Here is a 27,582-nt window from a genome sequence, read left to right on the forward strand (position 1 = left end):
TCCCGGACTCTATGAACCGGCCCCGGAACGGTCTCTCCCGCGGCCGCGTTCCCGGGGGGAAGGGAAGGGGAGCGTGTCGGGCGGTGCGGCGCCGTTTCCCGTCCCCCGCGGAAGATGGCGGCGCCCAGCGCGCTGCTGGCCTGGTGTGTCCAACACCTGCGCGGGGACTTCGGGCTGGACGTGGGCGAGGAGGTGGTGAGGTGAGCGGGGTCGGGGCCGCGCGGGGCCCTCCTGCCCTCTGGCACGGGCTCCTGGATCCAGCACGGAGGATAGGGTGTGTCAGAGCAGCTGTCAGGAATCTGCCCGGGGTTGGCGCTCGGGTGGAGATCTGGGGAGGGGAAGTGGCGGGGGGGAATGTGGGGTCACAGAATCGCGGATTGCTCTTAGTTCGGAGGGATCTTAAAGGCCATATCGTTCCACCTCCTGCCGTGGTTTTACCAGCTCTCCACAGACAGCTGATCTGAAAAGGGAAGATAAATGACAGACCTGTGCGATGAGACCGCGCTCAGAGCTCGGTACATCCGCCCCTCACGCATTTCTATCCTCCCCGGCCCCTCGCAGGTACATCTTGTCAATCACGGACGAGGATGAGATCCGGGAGTACGTTGTTGACCTAGTGCAGGGCACGGACGGGAAGAAGGGCTGGTTTGTGGAGGAGCTGCTGAGCAGATGGAGGAAATCTGCCCAGCTGCCCTCCGAGCCTTTCTCGGCGTTCCGGAAAAAGGACGGTGAGTGGCACAGGGCGGAAAAACCCTCAGATAACCTTACTGTGCTTACAAACAATTCCGTGCCCTGAATCCCTGTGTGGATACTGATCCCTTTCCTGATTCTTTCCTGAAGTAGAATCCATCCAGGTAGAATCCATCTTTCTCCTGCTGGAGCTCACCCAGCCTCTCTGTGTTGCTCACCCTTCCAGAGGCTGTGGAGGTGCTGCGGGCTGGGGACCCAGGGAAGAAGGGGAAGCGCAAAGGGCGGAACAGGCAGGAGACGCCGGCGTACACCGAGCCCAGTGCCCACGGGGACGAGGTGAAAACCCCCCTGGACCTGGCCAAGGTGAGCGTGGGGAGGCTGGGGGTCACTGGAGAGGCTCAGGACCTGGAGACTGGGTGTCAGACTGGCAAAGGTGTGATGGAAAGTGGAAATGAGTGTCTGGGATATGTCAGACTGGGGTGCCCTGGTGGGCACTGCTGAGGCCACACCCCAAACCCTGGGGTCAGCTTTGGGCCCCTCACAAGAAAGGCAGTGAGGGGCTGGAGCAGGTCCAGAGAAGGAACAGAGCTGGGGAAGGGGCTGGAGCATCAGGAGTGGCTGAGGGGGCTCAGCCTGGAGAAAAGGAGGCTCAGGAGGGACCTTCTGGCCCTGCACAACTCCTGACAGGAGGGGACAGCTGGGTGGGGGTTGGCATCTCCTTCCTGGAAACAAGGGACAGGATGAGGGGAATTGGCCTCAAGCTGTGCCAGGGGAGGTTTAGGTTGGATATAAGAGGAAAAATTTCATGGGAACAGTGGTCAGATACTGGCAGGAACTGTCTAGGACAGTGGTGGAGTCATCATCCCTGGAGGGATTAAAAAAACGTGTGGATGTGGCACTTGGGGAGGAAGGAAGGGAGAGAGAGAGGAAGGAGGAAGAGGGAAAAGGAGTGAGGGGGAGAGAGAGGAAAGGAGGGAAAGTTAATGACGGGTCTCTGTGATCCTGGAGGGCTTTTCCAACCCCACCATTTCCATGTTTCTATGATATCTAGGCGGGGGAGAAAGGTTGTGTCTGTCTGTGTCTATAACTGGGAGTAAAATGATCATCAGGTAGCAAATATGCCAGCATGGATTTTTCTTCTCCAGAAAGCCTGAGAGGAGAAAGCAGGTGAAGGAAGTTGAGGCTGTAATTAGGAATAAAAGGGATTTCTTAAAATTAGTTATGATTTTAAGATATGAGGGTGAGGAATTTAAGCCACCAAGTGGTCAGAACATCCTTTCCTGCTGTATTTAAACTGTCTCAGTCACACTGATTAAAGCTTTAGTTAGCAACTGAAATGCTTTAGAAAGGAACTAGAATAAGAGCATAGAAACACTAAAACCCAAGAAATGCTGCTATTCCTGAGTAAGGATTGGAAATTGAATTCATGTTTTTGAGTGGAACTTTTTGGAGCAGGGAGGCTGCAAAGGCTGAAAGTGTTTGTGAAAGTGTTTATAGGATAAAGCACAACATTTTTGAACTGGTGGGCTAAAAGTGAACAGTGATGTTCCATTTCCTTGTAGTTATCTTCTAACTTAATTAAAATTTAAAAAAACAAGTGAGGAAGATCTGCCAAAGTCACTTTATCTTGTTTTGGGTTTTTTGCATGGTGCCAGTGTTTGAACCCTGCAGTACCACTAAAACCAGTTGGACTTTACTGGGGGGACTGGAAATGCTGCATGTGCTTGTCACTAAACCAGATTGAAACTCAGAGGTGAATCATGAAATCACAGAGGCCAGATCATAGAAGGAGGAGCAGAATTTATTTTACAGCTCAGTACTTGAGCCCTCCTGTGTGGAAAACCTCCTCTGAGGTTTCTGTGCCGGGTGTGACTTGGGGAAGCTGCTGGGAGGTGACGTGGCTGTGGATGCAGTGGCCCTGCTGCCACCACCAGCACTGTCTGGGACAGGCACACACAGGGTGCACAGCTACAAACACAGAGTCTAAATAATCCTTGGAAATGAACTTGGGAGTAGCTGAGCTGCAGTTTGGAGCTGTTAAACAGGCATGGGAGTGTGTGGGGCACAGAAAGCAGCGCTCACCACCCAAATCCCAGCAGCTCCAGCTGGCATGGGTGGCAAACTTCGAGTGCATCCTGGTGTCCTTGCTTTGTTTGGATTCCTTGGAGCTTTTCTGGCAGGCCTGAGCTTGTCTTTCTGCTCAGTCTGGGGTCTGGTCCAAGCTTCATTCCAGTGAGGCAGAATAACACTTGTCCGAGCCTCCCTGCCTGCCCAGGGGTCAGTGCTCGTTCAGTGCTGCACTGAGAGCACGGTTTATTTATTTATTTGTTTGTTTGTTTGTTTTTTCCTTCCCAGGCCCAGGAGAGCAGCAGCGGGGTCAGCAGCAGCAGCATTTCCTCCAAGAAGAAGCCCAAGTATGTCAGCCTGTACACCAGGGAGGGGCAGGACAGGCTGGCCGTGCTCATCCCAGGCCGCCACGCCTGCGAGTGCCTGGGCCAGAAGCACAAACTCATCAACAACTGCCTGGAGTGCGGGCGCATCGTCTGTGAGCAGGAGGGCTCCGGGCCCTGCCTCTTCTGTGGGGCCCTGGTGGGTGACCAGGGGCTCACTGCCCCTCTTGGACCTGGAGAAGTTGGCTGAGTTGGCCTTTCAGATAGGAGTTCCCCTTGCAGAGTTCTAAAGCAGAGAAGGGAAGAGCCTGTTAGGGCGTTTCCCCCATAATTTACGTGGCTTTGGAGCTTGTGTGGTTTCTGACAGTCTCCTGCAAGGGTTCAGCCCCGTCCCAGGCACAGCCCTGGTCACCTTGTCAGGAGCAGTGTCCTGCTCTTTCTTCAGCTCTTGCACAATATGGATCCTTTGAGATACCTGTTAACACCTGGATTCAGTTCAGAGGGCACCTTTTGGAGAAAGGGGACAAGTTATTGATGGCAGAGGAAATTCTTCATGTGAGAGGAAAGTATTATTTGGGTAGAGCAAAATGTTTTAAAGCAGATTGGTTGCTATTCTGAAACATCAGTTTAACTCCCAGGGGCCAAGAAGGAGAGAAAAACTCTGAGTTAAGGGTTGTGGCTCTGCCTGGGATGGTTCTGAGCTCATCTCTTGTCCTTTGAGCTCAATCACAAACATGTCCACCCATGGAACAAGGAGATACCAAACTCTGTATTTCTCTTTTAGTAAAGAAAAAGCTTCCAGGGTTCTTTCTCCCCATGCCAGTGGGGAAGAGAGGGAGGTGTGGATTGTCACTGCCACTTCAAACAGCCTGAACTGTTGTGCAGGGCTCTGAAAGTGGTCAAGCTGTGACATCCTTCCCACATGATGTCCTTCCCAAACTTTCATTTCCTGCTTTTCCTCAGGTGTGCACTAAAGAGGAGCAGGACATTCTTCAGAGGGACTCCAACAAGAGCCAGAAGCTGCTGAAGAAGCTCATGGCAGGTCAGTAGCTATTCCATACTTGGAGTGGAATAATCCAAATGGTTTGTGTGCATTATTTCCTTCAGACTTCACTGAGCCTCATGCCCTTGGTCTGTGGTAGGCGTTAAAGGGATGGATTGGAAGTTGGTCCCTTGGATCCTCCTGCAAGCCCTAGGCAGCGTTCCTGGGCTTCAGCAGAGGTGACAGTGGTGGGTGTCAGATGGCAGCCTGGTGTGTCCTTTCCCTGAGGGCCCAAGGCTGCTCATTTGGCATTCCAGAATCAATCACGTGAACTGGATCATTGTAGCTGTCCTTGAAAATTAGGATCAGTCTCCTGTGGAATGTGTGCTGTGGAAGATGGAGTGCTGCTGTCTGATTTGCTGGGCTCAGAGAGGTGGTGGTTAATATTTTCTAATGGCTCTTCTTGTCTCACATTTACCTTGGGAGCTAAAAATAGGAACAGAGCCAAGGAAAGCAAGAGGAAATAGTACCCAATGTCCCAGCGAAGACCTGTGCATTGTGGGGTTGTTTCTCTGAGTTTGGCAGAACTACAGCCAAGGTCATGGTGTTCTTGGTTGGAAAATACACTCTGCTGAAGAACTGGGGAAATATTTACTCCAGATCTGGGCTTCTCCTTAGAGCTGTGGAGATAGCAGGAGGATGGAAGTCCTTGAGAGCACCAGCCTATCTGTTCTATCCTTCCAGTACAGATGCTGGAGTACTTCAGGATCCCTTTTCTTTCCTGTTTTGTCTCTTTTCCCTCCTGCCCCTGCCAGCTGTTGTTTTATTATCTGTGTAGGTAAAAGCTGGAATGTGACTTGCTGTTTGTCTTGATAGTAAAAGTTGTAGATTAGTGACCAAAGGGAAATACAGGCAATTGTTTCCTTGAAGTGAAGGCATTTCCCAGTGTGGTGAAATATACTGGTTTGTTCCATCATGGCTTGGGTTCAAACCTTTTGTGATTTTTTTGGTTGTTCCCTGTTGGTTGGTTGGGTTTGGGCCACTTGCCAGGAAGGATAAGAAGGAAGAGCATTTGCTGGGAATAGATTTCTCCATCTCTGGAAACAGCTTGGGGAATCTGGTATGCTGTGTCAGGATATTGTTTGTGGGAGGCACAAACAGCAGCAGAAGGTTCTGAGTCTCCCTGGAATCTGTCCTGGGCAAGAGGCTCTTTGTAAGAGTAACAACATGGGGAAGGGTTTGGCTTTTAGGAGGGGGCTCCTAAAAAAGCTGGCGTTGTTACTGAAGAGGAAAAGCATCCAGACCTTAGAGCCCCTCCTGTTGCCTAGAGGCGCTTATGGAAAGGAGGGAGAGGGTCTACTTAACTGGACAGATAGTGATAGGACAAGAAGGAATGGTTTTAAGCTGAAAGACAAGAAATTTAGATTGGCTATTGGGAAGAGATCCTTCTCTGTGAGGGTGGTGAGGCTCTGGCACAGGCTTCCTAAAGAAGCTATGGCTGACCTATCCCTGGAAATGTTCCAGGCCGGGGTGGATGGGGCTTGGAGCACCCTGGGATAGTGACCTTGGTGTTCCACCATGGCAGGGAGTGGAATGAGATGAGCTTTAAGGTCCTTTTCAACCCAAACTATTCCATGATTCTATGGCCTGAGGCCCATGGTTGGTGATGGGAGGAATTTTGACTGCCCGAATTGTTAGGGAAGGATGAAGGAGAGCCAAAGACCAGGAGCTTCTACCTAAATTCCACCCAGATTTTATCACTGTGATATTTAAGGGGTTTCTCCTCTTTGGAGGAAGGAGTCTGTGAAATGGGCTTGAGGCAAAATTGTGGTTTCAACCTCCCCAGAAAGATGCTGATCTTACTGCAAAGCTGTACTTTTAGCTCCTGGCGTGGCTTTTAGTTTAGGGGGCATTTCTGCAGCCTGGCCCACCCAAATGCCTTTAACACTCTGACTGCTGAGCTGTGGTTTGTTCCACATTTCAGGTGCTGAAAATTCAGGGAATTTGGATGCCATAAGCAGAGACTTGCTGCCTCACCAGGAAGCGAGACTCAGATCAGGCCTGGAGAAGGCTGTGAAGCACAAAGACAAGCTGTTGGAGTTTGATAGGACAAGGTAAGATGCTAAGTGGGAGACTGTCATGAATAGCATAAATGACCTGGCAGGTGAGGTGCCTTCAGCAGAAACATCGGGAATTCCTTCTAAAACCCAGACTGCAGCCACAGACACCTTAACTATGGCACTTGGTGGGACAGGAGTGAGTCTCTGGAGTGGATCCCGTTTGGGTGTCCTTGCTTTTTGTCCCTGGCATTCCATCTCACCAGAGAGGTGGGAAGGGAGCAGGTTGGAGGGTGGGTTTGAGGCTCTGCCCTGGTCCCATGGTGCTGATCTCCTGCGGGCGCTGCTTTCGCAGCGTGCGCCGGACCCAGGTCATCGATGACGAGTCCGATTACTTCTCCACCGACTCCAACCAGTGGCTGTCCAAGCAGGAGAGGGAAGCGCTCCAGAAGAGGGAGCAGGAGCTGCGGGAGCTGCGCCACGCCTCCCGGCTCGCCAAGAAAATCACCATCGACTTCGCTGGCAGGCGGGTCTTGGAGGAGGACAACAGCATGGCTGAGTACCACAGCAAGTGAGTGAGGGCTGGCAGCGTGCCTGACAGCAAGGAGGTGCAAATCCTTGTGGAGAGTGGTCTGACACGGCTGCTAAAGCTGCCTGGGAAAGAGGTGTTGCAGGAGGCCTGTCTCAACAGAACCAATTCAGCTCAAATTCACACCAAGCTGAGCTTCTGCACTGGAGAGCAGTGACTGCTCAAATTGGAAATCAGACCAAGCAGAGAAGTCATTTACTTGGGGGGAATGGGGCAAAAAATGCTTTGAGTCAGAGTGTGTGGGGAGAAGGGAGATGTTCCCAGGGGAAGCAGGGAATGTTCATCCCTCTCATTTGTGCTTGCAGACTGGATGAGACCATTGAGGCCATGAGCTGTGGTGCACTGAGCGAGCCAGCCAGGAGTCCTGGGGCAGAGGTGACACCAAACTCTGGGGTTTTGGTGAATCCCCGTCTCCTCCAGCCTGCTCCTTTGGTCAGTGAAGCTTCAGTGGTTTATTCCAGAGTAGTGACTAATTTTGGGAGAGTTGAGCTTGAGCATTGTCAATTCCAGCATGTCTGTAGAACCCCAAAAGATCACAGGATGGTTTGAGTTGAAAGGGACTTAAAAGACCTTCTCATTCTTTCCCCTGCCATGGGCAGGGATGCCTTTCACTAGACCAGGTTGCCCTGTCCAACAACACTTTCAGAGGTGGGATGACTTCTCTAGACAACCTGTTTCAGCATCTCACAACTCTCACAGTAAAAAATTTCTCTGTAATATCCAATCTAACCCTGCCCTCTGCCAGTGGGAAGCCGTTCCCTCTATTTCCTCTTGTTTCTCAGCCCGTGTCCCTCACTGGCCATCTCAGTTTGGGATAGAGAAGGTTTGACAATGCCCTGCTCCTGGTGGGTTGGTTTACTGGAGTTGTAGCATCCCACCTCCTTTTCAGGAATGCAGAGGAGTTTCTGGAGTCACCCTAAGGCCATGTCACCCTTTCAGCTCTATTTTACGAAGCCTTTTCTGCCAGATTCCCATTTTCCAATGGGCATAAGGGTAACAAAGGAAAACTTCAAATAGGATTTGCGCTTGATACACGTTACTTCTGGAGAGGTGCTAACCTTTCCCCTGTTTCTTTTGAACACTCTCAAGTGGGTGGACCAGACTGGTTTGCTGCCACAAAGGAAAACTGTTCATTCCACGGAGGCTGGCAGCGAGTGTGGCTGGGAGCGGAGCAGGCTGCGGATCCAGGACAGGGAGCTGCAGGAGATCTCGGATGATGGGTGGTGCCTCAGCCTGCACCAGCCCTGGGCTTCCTTGCTCGTGAGAGGACTCAAAAGGTGAAGGTGTCCCAGGCAGCTCCTGCTCCATGGGGGAGGTGGGAGGTTGTGTTTCCCAGAGGATCTCTGTGAACCCACTGGCTCTGTGCAATGACTGATGCCTGTGATAGCTCCAGGTGTGGAAGCTGGGCTGCTTCTTCCAGTGGGTTGATGGGTTGAGCAGCTGGAGAATATTTTTTTTTATGTAAGGGGCAAGTTTCTTCACAGTGGGTGAATGTAGAAAGAGGCTGAGATTTCACTGCTGTAGTTGGGGCGTTCCTGTGTGGAATTTGAAAAGCAAATAAGGAAATCACTTGAAATATGTTCTTCTGGGCTTTTGTTCAGCATAGAGAAGGCAACAGTGGCACCAGGCTTTGTTTAAAAGAAACCCAACCCTTGCCACTACCTTCCCCCCCTGGGCTGGGAGTTGGGTTACAAAAAGAAGCTGCTACTGTTAATAGTGAACACAGTATCTTCTTTAGCCTTTTTTCCCTTCACTGCATTTCTCAGTTTGGAGGCTGAAGCTTTTTCACTTCCCAAGCTAAAGATGGTGTAAATCTTATTGTGCCTGGATTCTTCATCTGGGTGTTCTGGGGATGCTCCAGCCACTCTGGTACAGCTGCAGAATTCCAGGATCTCCAGACAACTGTTCCATGCAGAGACCCAGTCCCTTATTGCTCCCTTGATTATTCCATGTGACTTTGGGAGCTTGTAAGGGACTTCTGTGAGCAGATTGTCCTGCATATGGGTTCTGCTGGTCCTTCTGGGAACTGATGTCCTCTAAAGACCTGAGGACACGCTCTGCTTTATTTGTGATTTATTTTTTGCCTGTCTCAGCTTTTCTTTGTGGTCCTGACACATTGCCCGGGTTGGGATAATCAGGGCAAAGCTTAGCAGCAGGAATTGACTATGTTGGAATGAAAAATCTGTCCATGTGGGTGATTTCTGCTGAAGTTTTAGTCCCACATTTTCCTCTGTTCTTTAGGGTGGAGGGCAGGACCTGGTACACGTCTCATCGAGGGAGGTTATGGATTGCAGCTACTGCTAAAAGACCTTCCCCTCAGGAAATCTCTGAACTGGAGGCCACCTACAGAATGCTGCTTCAGAAAGGTGAACTCCTCTCCTTGCTTCTTGGAGTGATTTGGTACATTGAACCACGTAATGAGCAATATCAGAAATCTCTCTCTGCTGAGCAGGGAAAGCTATATATAAAATTAAATTTCAGCAGCCCTCGTCCTTCGTGGGGAAGATCCTGACCTGGAAAAGGCACCAGAAAAGTGTTAAAATTGCTGTATGTGTTCTTGTGCCTCAAAAAGTAGAGGGAAGGGGACTTGGGGATTGGAAGACCCCAGCTGTGTGTGGGAATATGGGCTCCCTGAAGAGATGTTTCTTTTGCTGCAGATGTGGAATTTCCAAGTGAATATCCCTCAGGATGCCTCCTGGGCTGTGTGGACGTGACTGATTGTTTATCACAAGAGCAATTTCAGGAGCAGGTGAGTACAAAAATGAACCTTTCCATGCTTGCATTAACAGGTTTTTAAAGTGGTGGAACTTACCTCTGGAGAAGATATTGAGTGAAAATTTTAGATTGTGTTGAGAAGACACAAGTTATTGCAGGGATTTATGTGGCAGAGGACATGAGGGGTCCTGGCACCTCAGGACAGCATGGAAACATGGACAGTTCTGCTGCAGTGGTGGTGCTGTGACCTTGTCCCTGCCCTGTGGTGCTGGTGGCTCTGCCTGCCCTGCTATAGGAGAGGGTGGCTTGGCCTACACAGAGGGATCTCCCTGGTGCTTCTTACAGGAGCTGGAGGTCACAGTGGCCTCTCTGGTGGTGTCACACTGGCCCAGCTGGTGAGTGTTGTGCCCTGTTTGGGGCACTGAGTGACCTGGACACAGAGCCATGGAAGGAGGTGAGCTCCTTCCCACCTGGGAGGATGGGCAGGAGAGCCACAGCACTACCTGTGGTGAGGCAAGGCTGGAATCAGGAGTCTTTTGAGAAATCTCAACCCATAAAAGTCTGTGGGTGATGATGATGTGTGTCCAGATGTGCTGAGAGCACTGGCAGGTGGCCTTGTGAGGCTGCTCTCAGCTTGGGATGGTTGTGAAAACCAGGAGAGAGAAACCAGTTACTCTCTGTAACTGTTGCACCATGGTTAGAAAGAAAAGGAGGGATAATCTGGACACTTCAGGCCAGTCAGCTTCACTTTGCTCTCTGGGAACCTCATGGAGAGATTGCTCTTGCAAGCCAGTTTTGGGTGAATGGAGGAGGAATAGTCAGTGTGGATTTACCTAAGAATAAACTCATGCTTGACTAACCTGATGACCTTCTTGGATCCAATAGATAGGGTGGAGATTACCTGTAACCTGCTGTCCTGGAGCAGGCAGGAATCCCAGAGGAGGCATAACCAGAAGAAGTATTATTCCTCTTTGCATTGGTTAAACCACATCAGGGATACTTGGGTCACCATAAAATTGTTGATAAACTGGAACAAACCCTATGGAGGCCACAAAGGTGGTTAGGGGCTGGAGCCCTGTGAGGAGAGGCAGGAGACAGAGAGATCTTTCACTTCCTGCAAGGAGATTATTGGGAGATAGAGCCAGGCTCTCCTGACATACACGGCAGGAGGGTCATAAAATGAAAGGGAAAGGTTCAATGTGGCTTAAGAAAACAAATTACTGTAAGGATGGCAGGCATTGCCCAAGGGGTTGAACAATCTTCATCTGGGAAGATTTTCAAGGCCCAAGAGGACAAAGCTGTGGGCAGCCTCACCTGAATTCAGTGTTGGCCCTGCTTTGGTTGGGAGGTTGGACTAGAGACCTTCTGAGACCTGAGTCTGATGCTGTCACTGATTCCATGCCCAAAATCTGGAGCAGGAGCTTTCCTTGGGGTGTGTTTTATGGACTTACAAAACCTGCACTTAGCACCAACCACAACGTGGCTGTTCCTGATCCCATTTCATCCCTGTTCACTCCACTGCTCCTTGTGCACATCAGGTTTGGTCTGGTGGGAATCACCAAACCATGTAGGGCTTGATAGGGGACCATGACCATCTTGTGAGGTGGAACAGATGGGTTCCTTGGGGAGGAATCCACCAGGGTGATCTTGCTGTGAAGAGCTGCAGAGGCAGCAGGAGCTGGGGCTGTTGTTCAGGAAGTGCTCCTCTGGCTTTCCCAAACCCTGTGAGGTTTTTACCTGGGAGAGATGCCTGGAAAGACAGGGAGCTTGTTATTTCTGGTGAGGCTGTGTCTCTTAATCACGAGAGGAAGGCAGAGAAATTAGTGTATGAGCAGCAGAGGGAGCTTTGGGACTGAAATACCATGAAACCTACAGGAGTATTTGGCTTTGTATGGGAACAAGCGTTTGGCGAGAGAGAGGAAGGGGCACCAAGGCCTTTTGGTAGGGATTTTCTTTTGTAGCATCCACTAATTTGCAGTTTGGGCTTCAGTGGAGATGCCTGTCCATCTCCTGCTGTCTGTAGCAGTGGTGGAAAAGTAGATTTTGGTCTCTTACAAGTACTTGTCTGTTTGTCACGATCCCTCCTCTTCCTTTGTAGATGTGTTCTTCAGGCATTGGTAGAATGGCTGTGACAGCATCTCCAATCTGGGAATTGTGCTGTAGGTAACTGGCTTTAATCTTCCCATGGAGGACCTTCACAATTAGCCACATTCTCTGGAAATCCCTCCCAGTTTATGGGCACTGCTTGGAGGCAGAGCAGTGTATTCCAGGAGCACCATTGTCATCCAACCTGTTAATGATAAATTCCCTTTCTCCTCAGTGCTGTGGCATTTCCTGAGTTGCATTTCTCTGGCTTTTTGTTGCTCCCGTATTGCAAACTACTTACATTTCCTAATTTCCTGTCTTTTTATGGTGATTTTGTCTGTTTTTCCCAGGATTCCTTTAAGCAGTGGTAATTTCCCTCACTTGTGACCTAAAATCCAGAGATGTGAGCCTTTCTGCTGTTGTTTTCTGAGGAAATGTCTGGTTTTCTGGGCTCTGAGGAGCAGCAAGTGCATCTGAAGGAAGCTGAGCTGAATTTAGTTGCAGATGTCAGCAAGATGACAAAGTGTGCAGCACCAGCTTAGAAATCCGAGTTGGGTCTCGCTGGCAGTAAGAAATTCCTGTTCCTCACGTGGGTGTTTCAGCCCAGGTTCAGCAGCAGCGTCAGCACTGTGATCCAGCCATTTCCTGGTGTGCAAAGATGCCTTGTAGCTCAGGGAGAAAGGCAGGGAACATGATGCTTTTTCACCCTCTTAGGGCGTGCAGAAACATTGGGTATTTTCAGGGAATGTGTGAGCAGGCGAGGGGAGGTGATGCCGAGCAGAGACCTCTGGGGGATTGAGCTCTCGTGGAGCTTTTCCAGGCGCTGTGCTTTGACTCACACCTCTCCTCCTCACCACCTCTTGTTTGAGGCTCCTGCATGTTCCAGAAGAAATCATTTCACAAGTGCAGGGCGAGCCTTGCTTGCAGGTTATACCAACCTCCCGAGGATGAAATAGTTCCTGGCTTGCTCATGCTGTTTTGACGGTGATCCAGTGTTTTTTGGCAGCCACAGAAGCTTGGTTTGACTCTTGTGACTATTTGTTCCCATAGGCGAGGGAGACTCTTCCTGGTTTTAGCTCTGTTTTTCTTTATCCTGGGGGTGTTCAGCCTGGAGATGAGAAGGCTCCAAGGAGGTCTTGGAGTCCCCTCCAGTGCCTAAAGGGACTCCAGGAGAGCTGGAGAGGGACTTGGGACAAGGAGTGCCAGGACACAGGGAATGGCTCCCACTGCCAAAGGGCAGGGATGGATGGGATATTGGGAAGGAATTCTTCCCTGTGAGGGTGGGGAGACCCTGGCACAGGTGCCCAGAGCAGCTGTGGCTGCCCCTGGATCTCTGGAAGTGTTCCAGGCCAGGTTGGACAGGACTTGAAGCAACCTGGGCTAGTGGAGGGTGTCCCTACCCATAGCAGGGGGTGGAATGAGATGAGCTTTAAGGTCCTTTCCAACTTAATCCAGTCTGTGATTCCATGGTTTTGTGGTCTGTCCCCACTGTGACTCTCCTATTACCTCTCAGCCCTTTCACTGCTGTCACCCACTCCCTGTTTAGCACTGTCTGCAGATTTAATTTCCCTGCTGTTTGCATCCTCTCTCGGGTTGCTAATGAAGATGTTGTGGCACCCCGCTGGTATTTTTCTATCATTATCCTCATTTAAATTTTGGTTTTTTTTACACTTGTGCTCAAAAAACCAAAATTAAGCAACGCTGCCCCAGCAGAGTCAGCCCCATTCCCTGCCAGAGCTCTTGCATTATGATGAGGGAGGGGTTATTTATCTGCATTTTTACTGCACATGTAAGCCTGGCCTTTCATCACCACTGAGAGCGGGCGGTCCTGCCTTCCTCTGCCCTACCTGCAGCATTTGAGGCCGGTTTGCAGAGCCTGAGGAGGTGTGGGAAGTGATCATGGAACAGGATTTGGAGTGCTGGAGCTGGCAGGGAGCAGAGGAAGAGTGGAGATGTCCTTGGGATTAGGATCAGTGGCACATCAGGTACCCTAATCCCGGTTGTGCTGCCTATTGTGTGAACTAGTTAAATCTGCTCCTCTGGGTCTCTATCCCACGTGGAAAATAAAACAATTCTTCCAGTCAGAGGTGATTTACACCACCTCTTACTGCTCAGAGCTGTGATCTTTGACTTGAAGCTGCTCTGGCAGCAGAAGTTGTGTTCAGGTAGGAGGGTCCAGCCCAGGTCACTTGCTCTGTTTGTAGGGAACTGCAGCAGGAGCTGCTTCCTGAACTCAGCCCTGGTTGCCTGGTGCCTGGAGATCCCTCTGAAATCTCAGGATTTCCAGTTGAGCTTTACACATTTTGCCCCTCCTCAGAGCACATTCTGGGCTCATTTCCTTCTCCTCCTGGCAGCAGCCCAAAAATCCCTGCTCAAGACCAGAATGATTCCTTTGTTACACTTTTCAGCTGGAGGTGACCTGGAAACTTTTTTCCCCCTTGGAGATCCAAGCCTTCACTACAGCTTTTCCCTGCTCTGGGGCTGACGTCACTGACACCTCGAGCAGAGCAAGGAGCTGCCCTTGTTTTCCTGCAGGAGGTGTCAGTGACTTCAGCAGCTCCCACTTGGGATCTGTGGGATGGGGCAGGCAGGGCTTGGCACAGGACTAAAGCCAGCAGGGAAGTGTTTACATTGATGCCATTTCCATGTGCTCTGAGGTCCATGTTCATTTTGCTAATGGCTTTGATCTGAGAGGCTATTGAACTGGAAAAGGAGTGTTTCCTGCTGCTGTTTTGGTGGTTGATAGGTGTGTTTGGCTTATTTTGAGTGCAGACACACGCCGATACCTGGATGGAGCTATTATACTAGGCTGAAATATTGGCTAATTATGTTTGATGGGAGTTAAGTGCTTATTTTTCATTTCTAGGTGATCACTTAGTGTCCTAAATCTGCACAAGGGAACACATAGAAACTATTTTTGTGCCACGAGATTGCAACTATCATTTAAATAGGCTCCAGCTTTCCCACTCAGGAAATTTGGGTTTAAACTCTTGGCCTTCTCCTCCTTCCCTGGTGAAAAGAGCAACAACAAAAAAATGAGACTCAGATGCCCAGTGCACGGAACTTGGTTTAGATTCTCAAATAGGAGTGAAGAAGGGTAGAGACTTTCTATATTTAGACTCCAGAAGGTGCCTGTTTAGATTATCTCCAAATAAAGGAACAATAGCCCTCTGGGAATATTTTCCTGGGGAGTTAATGGGAGGGAGAAACACAAACACAGACATTGATGTATACTTCTAAGAACAGTATAAATGCATAGAGACTTTTTATGAGGACTGGTCCCTGAGGGAAAGGTTTCCTAGTGCAGGCTCCAAGTGAGACAAATGCCTGTTTGTGTGGTGCTGTGGCTGTCCTGGCGCCTTCCTTGCCTCCACCACCGGGATATTTGCCTTCTCATTCCTGAGGCACCTCTCCCAGTGAAGGATTTTTAGCTAGGTCAGATATCCTTCCTTCTCGAGCAGTCTAGGTGGCTGTTAATGATTGCAACCCATGAAAGGCCTTTGAACTTTACAGGGCCTTGCATTCTCCTGAGCTGAATTTGTCTTTTCTGTGTGGCCAGATGCCAGATCCAGTGGTGTCAGGCATTAGGCTGGCTCACAGGGTGATGCATCTCTTTAATTCAGGTTCTCACCCCACAAAACCCCCTGATTTGTGGTTCTGGGAGCAGAGCAGGAATGCAGCTGGTTTGGATTAGAGACGGTAAGAGCTGGGGGAGTTTTTCCATATGGGAAGTGCTTTGGTTTTCATCAGAGGCTGTTCTGAGGCTCCAGCTGCCTTGCATAAGCCAGCAGGTTTGCTCAGGCCACTGCTCAGGCTGTTAAGATGAAGGAGAGATTGTCACTTGATGATGATTAATTTAGGAATGCATTAGCATGCCAAAGAAATCGAATGATAGAGGCCTGCTTGCCCTCTCCTCTGGTTTCCTAGACCCAAGGGAGAAAGTGAAGCCAAGGCTGAAGCATATGACTTAATTAATGATGACTGTGGACTTTGCCTCTGCTACCATTTCAGCAAACTACTCATGAGCTGGCAGGGCCTCTTCCCTCTCTCAGATGGGGTCACTGATACTTGCTGCCTTCTCAGTGTTTGGGTTTTATTTAATCCTGAAACTGAGGGTTAGGTAAAACTGACCTGGAGCCCCAGGTCAGGTGCCCCATACAGGCTGAGCCGTGGCCACCCTTTCCACGGTGACCCCAAATGATGTGTCAGCTGCAAAATACAACCCCCACAGTACATGTAGAGTGCCCAAGGACTCTGCTTGCCTAAGCTTTTGTTGATGTGTCATTGATTTCCTAACCCTGAACAGACTGGTTGCTCCAATGTGTTTCCTGGTGCTGTGAGAGATCCCATCCCATCTGAGGGGTTGAATCAATCCTGGGAGCAGGTGCCAGCATCACCCCTCCCTGGGGAGCAGCAGCACGGGGCAGCAGGGAAGAGGCAGCTGCCCAAGTGAGCCAGGGCAGGACACAGCTGCACAGGGCTGCGTTCCCAGCGTTTGGGTTTCCTGGCTTGGTTCTGTGTCCTACCCTTGTGAAAGCTCTGATTGTGAAAGGAGTTTGTGAAGCTTCTTGAAATCTGCCTGTATCTGGCCTGGTGCAGCTCCATGAGGTTCCCTGGTTCACCTCATCTCCCCCTCCCCATCGCTTTTCCCTCCTCCTTGCCCAGTCTGTCCGATGGGGCCATGTTGGAGCTGAGCTTAGCCCTGCCCCTGCTGTCCCTTGGCACAGGGGGATGAAAACAGCCCTTTCAGCCTGCTACCTTCCCAAATATTATTCCAAGTCCACCCAGTTTCTCCTGAACTGGTTGTCAGGCGCTGTGTAAACATCTCCAGCCGTTCCAGGGTTTACCGTGGGCGGGTGTTGTCCTGGGCTGGGATGTGAGCCGCAGGAGGGTGTTGATGGCTGTAGGTCCTGTGACACCAGTTCAGGGGGAGCTGGGGGATGCACTGGCTGTTGCTGGCACTGCTGGGTCCTCTGGGTCTCCCCCAGACTGAAGCCCTGGCAGACTGCTCGGAGTGCACCAGCACAAGTTGGAATTTTAAATCTACATTTCAAAGTTCTGTTATTACTTACTGTGTTTTAATTGCTTCCCCTGCCATTCAAATCCAAGTGCAGCCTGTAGAGTAGGAACACCTCGATGAGAGCCGAGCTCTGGGCTGGGGGTGGAGAACACCCAGTGGATGGATCCACCCGGCCGGGGAAGGAACCCTCCGTGATCCCAGCCTGCTGTGCCTGGATCTGGTCGCTTACCAGCCAGGCAGGCAAGGGGCAGAGCAGCCGAGGGCTGCCAGGCATTGTGGTGGGAAGGAGGGGAAAGGAAGGCAGGCTCACAAAATTCCTTGTGCATCCTGGCGCAGGGAGCATGTGCCAGCACATGAGCTGCCAGCAGCAGCTGTAAGCGCTCAGGAACAGCAGGGAGGATGTTGACTGCAACAATGCATCAAGGCTGCGGTTTGTAGCCTCAATAGTCAGGCAGTTAACTTTTTTTCTCCTTTTTTTTAACAAAGACATTTTGATTGCCAAATCCATAACCATTAGCAGCTGTGGTTTCGAGCTGTTCCTTCCTCACACGTTGCAGTCTAGACCTGACAGGCTTTCAAACAAAAGTTTGGCTGATGTCTTTTGTTTGGATTTCTTTGTGATCCTACTTTTTTCCCTTCTTTTCGTGTTCTGTTGATTTGAATTGAACATCGACTCGTATCCCTTTGCTAACGCAGCCTCTGTGGAGCAGCTCTGCTGCATCTTTGAGCTCCTCCATGGCCAAGGACAGCTTGTAGTGTTCTTTGAGTGGATGTTCTGGATGTTTCTGCCTCAAGCTAGAAAATCTGGCATTTCTAGAAACTTGGATCTGCTTTAGGGTTTCTGTTTAGGAAAATGTTATATTTCTCATGGGCCAAAGGCTGGTTGGCCTGTGACCTTAAAAGATGGTGTTTGAGAATGTGCCTAGAGTTGGAAGTGTGATGCCAGGCTGTGTCACGAGGGTGATCAGAACTCGGAGTGAAGCTCTTGGTGCTCTGCAAGCGCTTTTCAGGACCGGAGGGCTGAATCAGGAGGTGACACAGCAGTGGTAAACCTGGATCTGCTGGTTGCAATTGGGTGTCACCTTTGAGTGAATGTGGCCTGGAGCTCTCAGGATTAAGGCTGTGTTGGGAAAAGTGGCTGGATAATTCCCCAAAGGGAATGTCCTTGTAAAGAGATGATGGAGACCGCTGCTGTCAGAACAACAGACAGGGAGCTGATGCTCCTAAACCACTCTCCTTGGAAAAGTGACAGGCCAAATGTGGCACAGTGGCACCCACATCCAATTAAGCATTATATCTCATATTTGATGGCTTCATTTCTCTTGGATTCATGTGTTTGTGGTGGAGGCATTGCTGCAAGTGCCCTTATTTGGCCGCAGCACCCCCATCACTCCCAAAATGCTGCCCATTTTCTTTTCCCTCTTGCAAACCACTGAAGAAACATTTTCTAGCTGGATGGTGAGCAATTTCCCTCCGGAGAGGAGGAGAAAATGGCTGGTTAGTAGTTAATTACCTGTTACGTGTCTCTGACAGCGATGAAGCTTATGAGGCATGAAAGAAGAGCGGATCCGCCTCTCCCACAAATCACCAAGAAAACAGGGTGAAGGAAGTTGGGCTCCCAGGGGATCCCTTGCATCTCACTCCTCTTTTTGCCTGTGGCCAAGGGGGGTCTCCAACACCCAGGAAGAGCCCAGTGTGTGTTTCTGCCTGCTAGGGGGAGCTGATTTATTGCCACTGCCAGATCCAGCAGCCCCGCTCTTTCAGAGGAGATGCTGCCTCCACCAGGATGATTTTTTTCCCCTTTGAATGCATTTTATGGTGAACTCTCTTGCCAACACATGGGGTCTGCTTGCTTTTATTCTTTCCAGACAGTGTTGCTTTCCAGTGCTGCCTCTTTTATTCCAAAGCTCTTGGAGAGCAGCAGGGAAATGAAGGCTGGAGCGGGCGTCCTGGCCCAGCGCTGCCTGGCAGAGTGAGCCGTGTTTTCCCTGTTGTTCACCGAGGAGCCATGCCAGGAAAATGATTCACCCCTTTCCATCATGAACCTTGCAGAGCATCTCAAGCACCTCCTTGCTGCTGGTGCCCCCAGCAGCTGTAAGATGGAGAGGGTGGCAGTGACCCGGGGAAGGACCACAGGTTCCAGCGTGCAATTCTCCGCCGCGCCCCGGCTGGCCGGGATGTGCGCCCACGGCAGGAAAGGCAGAGGAGAGCTCAGGCTGCATTGCAGGGCTCCATAGGCTGGCTGTGTGTGAAACGGGGACTGTTCCCACCCCTTTGTGTCCCGGGGCCTTAATGAGAGCAGGAATGCTCCTGGAGGGTTGCTAAAGAAGCTGCCGGGAGCACTCGGGCTTTGTGCTGTGCAGAGCTGCTGCTCGGTGCACGCGGTGCCTTTGTTCCTGCCTCGGATGCACCGGAGCAGAGCTCATCTTGTTAGTGATGGTTTGGCTTCCCCCCAGGACATTTTCCTTCTGCTCTTTCCATTCCCCTGCCTTCGGGTCACGGCAGTTGGGTTCAAGCCAGCGCAGCTTATTGGGGAGGGGTGCAGCAATCGAGGGGTTTGTGATGGCCCTTCTCCATGTGTTTTTTCTCCTGTGGAGGCAGAGTCAGAATGAGCAAAGGGTCCCAAATACTGCATTGGTACCAGAGATGCTGGGTGAGCCCGCATGGCTCCAGCATCCTGCTGCAGGCTTTACCTAAATCAGGAAAAAAAATGGAACAGATTGGTGTAGGGGGAAAAATATAGCAAGATTTTTTTTTTTTCAGATGTCAGAGAAGGTGGGTTTGTGTCTCTGCTGGCTCTGAGCTGGCTCGTCCCCTCCTTTGCTCTTTTGCTGTGGGCTGTGGAGCGGGAGGCTGGCAGCCCTGCTGCTATTCCTGGTGGTGACAAGCTGGTGATGGGAGACGAGGGATGGTGAAAACAAAGTGTAGGGAACATTCATTAGCAATTATCCCTGCTTGCAGCTTGAGCTGGGTGGCTGTTGGGGACATCTGATAGCCACTTAATACATGTTCAAAGTGCTGGCTCTGGCGTGAGGGTGAGTCTGGTGGCTGGTTTTTGGAGGAGCCTAGCTCTCAGCTCCCTTTTCCAGCTCCATTTAACCTCGAGTTCTTCCTGCGGGTGTTAAGCTGCCTCGAGATCTGCTTTTTTCTTCCCTCCCACCTAATCTCCTCACAGCTGGGATCTCCCAGACCTGTTAGCAGCAAACTGAAGCCCAGCTGGAGAGGTGGGACGAGCAGGGGGGGCAGTGGTGGCGTGGAGGCCGCGTGTGGAGCGCGTCTGGGGGGTGTTGGTGCGAGCAGTGGGAGGAGCAGCTCCTGGTGAGCCACATCGGCTGTGTGCAGCCCACAGAGCCCACTGGCCTCCCACCTGCCTTGTTGCCAGCCGACTACAAGGTGGCAGAAGGTCTGAAAGGAGGCTGAATCATTTTTTTCCCACTGTAGTTGCATTGCATAACCCCTCTCTTTTGAGCTTCCCCGGTCATCTGCAGGATTGGAGAAGGGTAGGTTTGCTCCTTCTCAAGGGGCAGTCTGACTTCTGGACTGTGTTTGTTGTAGCCACCTTCTGAATGCCAAGTTGCTTCCAGGTAGAGGCAGTGTAAAGCCTGGAGTACCAGCACCTATCTTATTAACACCCCCAATGTAAGAAAGGTGAGTGCTGTTGAATTTAAGAAGGGACATCCCCCATCAGACTCCTGGCTGGGTTTGATTTTTGGTCTCTGGAAGAGAGGGAGTATGGTTTTCCTCTGAATTGACCTTTTATTTGAAAAACTGCTATTGGAGATTGTCATTATTTGGGCTTACAGAATCCCAGACTGGTTGGAGTTGGGAGCAGCGTTAAAGTTCACCCCATTTCATCCCCTGCCATGGGGTGAAACACGCCTTTCACTAGACCAGGTTGCTCCAATCCCTGTCTAACCTGAACAATATGACAGGTTATGCTCTGTCCTCTCCCTCTGCCATACCACCTCTGGGTTTTGGGCTTTTATTCCAAGGTTTACTGAAGTGATGATGGGCTGCCTGTGGGGTGGAGTAGTTGGGAATAAATTTTTTCTCTGTCTCCTGAACTTCCTGCGTTGCAGACAATGGAGTGGCCCGACTGACCTTTCACAGCAGAAACAGTGAGAAATCAGGATTTGGTACTTAAATTTGGGCAGCTTTGGCCAATGTAACAGAGGCAGACCTTTTTAGTGTCTTGGTGGCAGTGTCTCCACTGAGAGTGGAGCTTCCTAAATTTCTGGGGGATGAATGAATGGAATGCGCTCATGGAAGAGGCTGGGGGAAGAAGGGAGCTGGGCTCTTGGCTTGGCTCAGCATCTTGTGGGAGCTCAGCCTCATCTTCCTCACCTGGGAGCATTCTGACTCTCGGCAGAGGAAAGGGCTCTTTCTCAGCTCCAGCCCACAGGAATATTCTGGATTTTTGTTCACCAGGATGAAGTAAGAGGTTTCTGGGGTAGGTACAATAGGAAGCCTTAAATGTAGCAGATGAGAGGCTCCTTCTCTGCCTCCTGGGAATGAGATGCCAGAGGAAGGACCAAAGCCTTTTAAAATGAAGGACACAAAGGGATTTGGCTCACAGACAGAAATGCACCCTGGGAGCAAAGATGAAAGGCTGTGGTGTGGAAGCAGGAATTCAAGTCACAGTTGTGGCATCCGCCTTGGCCTTGAGATCGGATTGAGTGGGAACTGTTGGAGCTCAAGGCTTGATCCTGGTTTTGAGTGAATGCTGTCAGTGGAGAAACCAACTGGCTATTGCTTTCACTGCTGATGCCTGTCTGGGAGATGTTCCCAGGATGGGGCTGTGAAAGGTGTGAGGGGGACATGGTGGTGTCCAGTCCACCTGGGAGATGGTGGCTGAGGGGATTTGGAAAGCAGCTGTATTCCAGCAGCAGGAACTCTGCAATACACCCATCCTGGCTGCCCCACCTGGCTGAACCAGGTGTAGTGGAGCAGGAAAGGATCACCTCTGCAGCCAGGTTTGGGTAGCCTTTGGTCCTGCAGCCACGGAGGTGCCACCAGTCACCCGTGTGATGCCAAGAGCGACAGAGCAGTGCCAGCGTTTCACACTCCCCAGGCGTTGGCCAGGGATATTCACATCGGCTCGTCCTAACCTTCCAAGATCCTCCTTCCCTGCAGATGGGAAATGAAAATCCTTGGCATGGGCATGGAGCAGTGGAAGCAAGTCAAGTGAGGTGACTCAGCCAAAAAAGAACAGAGAGGAAGAAACCTGTCCAAGCCCGGGTCGGTGCAGCGGGGCATCGGCGCACGGTGCGGATCAGTGCGGCTCCTCCTCCGCGGCACGGAGCTGCACGGAGCTGCTGACTGCTTGCACCTCTCTCTTACTCAGTGCACAGCTCTTACATGCTGTTGTAAAATGAGAGGGCTTGGAAACGCTTCCCCTGCTTGATCCAATCCCAGCGTTGGGCTTCTGTAAATCTCCCTGAATTGCTGGCAGTGCTGCCAAACCCTGCTGCAGTGTGGGGAGAGCGGGTCGCTCCCTGCTTCCCTCGCCGTGCCCAGCTGTTCCAGGGCAAATCCAAACTCATTTTGGCAGGTCGGTGAGAGCTTTTCAAACACTCAGCCTAGGAGTCATTTGTTAGTAACAAATGGGGGATTTGCCAGGACACGCAGCTCCATCTGGTCTGGCATCCTGTCCCCTCCAGCAGCCTTGATGGATCTGCTCGAGGAAGGCAGGGGAGCAGGAAGAAAAAGAAGGCAGTTTTCCCATGGAAGGAAAACCACTTCCGCAGTCTGTTTGAGCAGGGTTTCCTGGGCTGGAGCATCCTCGTGGCATGCGCTGGCCTCAGCGCCTGTCAGTACCAGCTCTGCAGCTCATGGACAATCTGAGGTGAGAGCTGAGATATACATTTTTTATGACTGTTTTGCATTTCACCTCTGAGTGCCGGGGAGGCTGAACTGCAGTCAGCCAGGATCTTGATGTGCTTCCTGCATGGAGTGGGTTTTTTCTCCTTTTCCCCCACATGGTTAATAAGGGAAACAATTTTAGAGGTCTTTTTCCAACCTAAATGCTTCTATGATTCTATAATCTGTTTATTCTCTTCCTCTAAAATTCCCCCATGTCTTCAGTGTGGTAAAATCCCCACATTGACTCTGTGAATGGAGCCAGCCCTGAGCTGGCCTCTCTGAGCCATGACCTTGGTATGTAGCAGGTGTGTTTCTCACCATTTATATGCAAGCGAATATCAAGGAATGCATGACCCACAGCAGGGCAGTGCACACTCTCCAAATCTCAAACCCTGGTGTTTGGGATTGAGCTTTGTGGGGAACATTTGGGGATGTATCTGTAGCTGGGACAGCATTGGTGCCCGCCCCTCTGGTTGTTGTTTCAGGCTGGGTTTGGCAGGTTGTTTTGGTTGAGGTGCTGGTGTGCTGTCCATGACCAGTTAGGGATTTTTTTTTAGTGGGAATACTCTCATTCCCAGTCATCTGAATCTGGGGATGCATCAGGCTGAAAATCTTCCAGTGAACAGGTGGGCTGGTGATGGTAGGGCCTTGACCACCTCCCTCTCAACATCCCTGGGTTCTGATCAGCCTAAATCAGGTGTGAAACCACAGGGGTAGCACAGGTCGGTGCTAAAGAGGGCTGAAAGTGGTTTGGGAACACCCAGGGTGTACGGATCCAAAGAGGCAGCGAGCTCCAGCAGAGGTGCAGTGGGAAGAGCCTGAGCAAGGGGCTTGAAGAATAAGACCCAAACCTGGAATTGTTTGGGTTTTTTTTCTATTAGAAGTTCTTGAAGTGGTTTGGTCTGAGCTGCTACAGTCTCCATATATAACCCATATCTTGGCTAAGATTCCTCTGTTCTTGTCCACTGAGCTTTTTCTCCCCTCTGCAGCTGTCCTGACTCTGCTCTCTGTGTCTCTCCCTGTTTCACAGTATCCACACCTGAGCCAGGAGTCCGGGTCTCCGTTTGTCTTTATCTGCACTAATCCCCAGGAGATGGTTCTGAAGTTTCCCATCAAAGGAAAACACAAAATCTGTAAGTAGTAAAGTTTCCCCAGATGCTCCCCCAGCCCTCAGAGCCGGCTCCCCTCGCCATCCCAGCTTGCCGTTGCCAGATGAGTTCCCAACCTTTGCCGTCTGCTCTTTGATCTGGAGGTGTTTGTTTAATGCCTCGAATACATCTGTAATATTTTTTTTGTCTTCAGTTCCCGTTTCCCCAGATGTTGCTTCCTTCCAAATACACGCTTCTTCCTGCCTCTGCAAACACTCGAGGAGTCAAAGAGCAGCCGTGTCTGTGGCTGATCTGCTGCTGGCATCAGCCAGGGTCAGGATAGGAGTCGGTGCAGCAATGCCCAGGCAGCTCCAGGCACCCTCCATGTCCTGTAGCTCCAAATCACGCTCTTGCCCCTGAGGACAGTGAGGGCTTGGACAGCAAGAGCTGCGGGGCCAGATGGATGTTCCCCATCTGCAGGGTGGTGGGATGGGATGTCCTGGCAGAGCGCGGGGAAGCGCCGCAGCATCTGCCCGCGCCGCGCTTGCCAGCACCGTTAGTCCCTTTTACGAGGCACCAGCCCCTCCGCAGGCTGCCCGTTGTTCCTGCCCGCTGCTGTGAAAAGGATGGAGGAGGGATGCAGCAGCTGGGGAGCCCGCAGTCAACTCCGTCCTTATTAGCAGCCTCCCCTCCACACAGCCTGCGGAAGGCGCCGCACGTGCTTGCAAGGGATGTGAAAAATTAATTTGACGGGCTAAAAGCAGCAGAAGCAGGAAGAGTCTTGGCTGTTTATTCAGCAGAGCTGACAACTGGGTGATCTCCCTCCTTTCCACATGCATCCTTGGGCTAGTACCTGGGGCTCAGGAGTGTTGGGATTTCTCAGGACTGGTTAATAAGGGCTTTTTGAAGCACAGCAGAGAGTTATTTTTGTTGGCTTTGAGGGTTTTTTTCCCCTCTCTGCTCGGGGAAGCATCTTTCTCCCACAGCTGGGTGTTGGGATGTCCTGCAAAACCATTTGGTTTCTTCCTTGCCTTTTTGAGCAGCAGCTGGGAGGTGCATTCAGCCAATGGAGACCATTGCTTGGAGATCTGCAAGCGCTTGAATCTTGCTTGTCATCCTCCCCCTAGATGGGTTATTCCAAGTGCCAGTGAGCAGCCAGGAGTTATTTAGGATGCAAATCTTGGCTGTGGGGGAACAGCCTTGTGGCCCTTGCATGCTGGTGCAGCCACTGCATCCTTTTTTCCCCTTGTTTTAACCTCTCCTTTGCTCTCGCCAGGTTCTCGTGCTCCTTCACTCCCACCTCTGCCTCTGTCTGGCCATGGGTGGCTGAGGGTGAAGCTGCTCTGCGGCTCCTGCGCGTCTGCCTCGCCGGGTGCAGGTGCTGCCAGTCCCCTCCCCATCTGTCACATCATCTCCTTTGTGTTGTGACACTTTCCTGCTTGGAGAAGGATCAGTCTAACAGCCTGGAAGGAAGCCGGCTGTGCTGGCGGCTGCCTGTGCTCCCACTCCCACTGCTGGCCCTGCCTTCCCTGCCCTCCATCCCGACAGGAGCTGTCACAGGAGCAGTGCAGGGGGGCTGTGGAGCTGTGTGTTCACCTCCCGGGAGGGACACGCTCCGTCTGGGTGATATTTATGACAGCCTAGGGAAGGAGCAAGGAAGCCTTTGACCTTTCATCAGCGCAAGGCGCTGTTTTAATAGAAGCTGGCATTGCATCCCAGGCAGTCAGAAGCTTAATTCTCCCAGCTGGAAGCAAAGCAGAGGGAAGGTGCCAGCTCACATCCCCACCTGGGCTTGCTGGCTGCCCTGGTCTCCTTGAAACCTGGCTCAAACCATGACAAAATGCCAGTTTGTCCTGTTGGGAAGCCAAGCCAGAGCAGTTTTCCTTGCCAGATAACAGCATGGACCTCGCCACAGTGACATCCGGATGCTTCTCTGTTGCAAATTACTTCTTTCTAGCAGCCTGGGGATGGGAAAAAACCCTAACATGGCTCAATTTTTGCTGCCAGGGTCATTGTTTTTGTGGAAGGGATGGGCACAGTGTTGCATCTGGAAGCACAGCTCCTCACAAATACATCGCTGTGTAGTTTTAGTGCATGAAGGCAAAGCTCATTGGCCTTTCTCATTGGAGATTTCCTTGAATCCAGGCAAAGCTACCCTGAAGCATCACTTAGAAACCTCCCTCCAGCAGCCAGCAGCTGGAAGAGTGCAGAGCAAAGGACATGGTGTGAGACGAGAGGCCTTGAATCATTGAGTAGAAAGAGCAAGGGACCCTGGGGCTCTTTGCCTTATTTTTAGCCTTTTCTTAAAGATTACCTGTGTGGTGTGTGGTGTTTGCCAGCTGGGAGAGCAGAGGAGCCTCCCAATTTTAGGGTCCAGGAGAAGCAGGCAGGCACATGAAATATAACAGCCCTGGTGACAGGAGGTGGTGTTGAGGGACCAGAGTGTGAAGAGGATGTGAACTTGCTGCCTTTCTCCTGCCAAAACCACCGTGGTGTGGGGACAGGGTGGTCTGACACACTTCTTCTGGATGGGCTGGCTCAGCCTGCGTGGGTGCCAGTGGATGCCACTGGAAACAGCAGTTGCAAGGAGGGGACTTCTTCCTCATCCATAGGTTGTGGGGGAAAGTCTTCTCTGGGGTGGCCAAGGGGATGGAAGATCTCCCAGAACATCTTCCAAGATGTGAAGGACAAGAAGAGGCAGTGTTTTCCCCAGGTCCCACTGGAGCTGCTGCCTGAGCTTTTCTCTGGTGGCAAAGGCAGCAGATGGCCTTGGAGACCACCACCCTGGCCAGTGGCAACATGGAGCAGGTGTCCCCATCACACTGGGTGCCTGTTGCACCATCGTCCCAAGCTGGGGGTTTGTTGTCCCCAGTCCTCCTTTCGCCGCACCGCGGTCAAACCGGTCCCTGGCGCGTTGCTAGACCGTCCCCATCTCCTCCGAGCGTATCAATGCGCGTCCTGCGGGCAGGCGCAGGGATCAGTTTCCCCCCTGGTAGTGGCAGGCGAGTGCTGGATGTTAATTTACTCTTCTCCTCGCTGAATTTCCCCCCCTTGGCCGCGTCGGACACGCTTGCCCCTGGCTCCCCGGTGTCGCGCCTGCGGAGGGAGGCCGCGGCGGCTGGAAACGCCTGGCTCCTCAAGCAGGATAATTGGATGTGACAGGAACACACTAACTAGGAGACCTCGCTGCCTCCAGCTCATTTGCATTGCAAATAGCATTTAAAAATAAAGAGTGATGAGGGTTTGTTGTGTTTTTCTTTTTTCTTTAATCCCCTCTTTACAGGGAAGCTGGATGCAAAGATCCACCAGGGAGCAAAGAAGGGGTTAATGAAGCAGAAAGCTGTGCTGGGGAGCAGCACTGGTTCCCATGAAGCACCCAACTGCTTTTGAAGGATGCCAGCATGGTCTTCAGCTCTGGAAAGCAAGTTCAAGATGGATCCTGATCCTAGATTGTTTCTAGGTATTGCTTTATCTCTTGTATTCCAAAAGCATTAAAAGACTTGTTTATACCAAGACCTGGCCCAACAGCCCTGTGCTTCCAGGGTGGTCTCACCCTGCAGACAGGGGTGGGTGGGAGATGGAGCTTGACAAGACCTGGTTCAACAATCCTGGCACCTCCAGGAACAACGGGTCCCAGAATAGGCATGAGGAGCTCTCTGGCAGCAGGAAGCCCAGCTCCATCCTGGCCTTGGAAGGATCTCCCTCTCCAAAAAGTGCCTTGTGGTGCTTTTGGCTCTGTGGGGTCAGACATATGGAGGAGAAGGGCAAGAAGATGAGGGGATGAGGGGGATGGCTCCCAACAGCCAGAGAGCCTGAGCCCTGCCAAGTGGGGATGGGAGGTTTGGGGTTAGAGGTGGGCTCTGTGCCTGCTCACAGGTGCTCTTCCAGCCCTTTGGAATCTCTGCTCAGTGCACAACCTTACATCCTTCCACTGATTTTTACCAAAGCAGCAGCCACCCCCCAAGACCTGGCCCCCAGCAGCTGTGTGTAGAACACTTTGGAATAAGCTGAAATTTGCCTTTTTCTCTACTCCTTCACACTGAGACACTCCCCACATTACTGTGTCCATGCTCATCATGCACTGGTGCATGCTGGGCTGTGATC

At 51.4% G+C, this 27,582-nt stretch overlaps 1 protein-coding gene across 2 annotated transcripts; it reads left to right on the forward strand.

The window, feature by feature from the left end:
* The first annotated feature begins 47 nt into the window (after positions 1-47).
* Positions 48-26,987, forward strand: TRIP4 (thyroid hormone receptor interactor 4). Of its 2 annotated transcripts, none has more exons than XM_063412464.1 (13): positions 48-200; positions 562-728; positions 917-1,053; positions 3,046-3,279; positions 4,044-4,122; positions 6,047-6,176; positions 6,475-6,690; positions 7,014-7,140; positions 7,798-7,985; positions 8,950-9,074; positions 9,366-9,457; positions 23,421-23,523; positions 24,755-26,746. In XM_063412464.1, the coding sequence occupies exons 1-13, from the start codon at positions 115-117 to the stop codon at positions 24,904-24,906; spliced, it is 1,836 nt and encodes a 611-aa protein (XP_063268534.1). In that variant the 5' UTR covers positions 48-114; the 3' UTR covers positions 24,907-26,746. The 2 variants fall into 2 exon arrangements, with proteins under 2 accessions (XP_063268534.1, XP_063268533.1); XM_063412463.1 differs by lacking the exon at positions 24,755-26,746 and adding an exon at positions 26,762-26,987 and having other exon boundaries at positions 100-200.
* The last annotated feature ends 595 nt before the right edge of the window (positions 26,988-27,582 follow it).

Source organism: Prinia subflava, chromosome 15 (assembly GCF_021018805.1).
Source record: "Prinia subflava isolate CZ2003 ecotype Zambia chromosome 15, Cam_Psub_1.2, whole genome shotgun sequence".
NCBI lineage: Eukaryota > Metazoa > Chordata > Aves > Passeriformes > Cisticolidae > Prinia > Prinia subflava.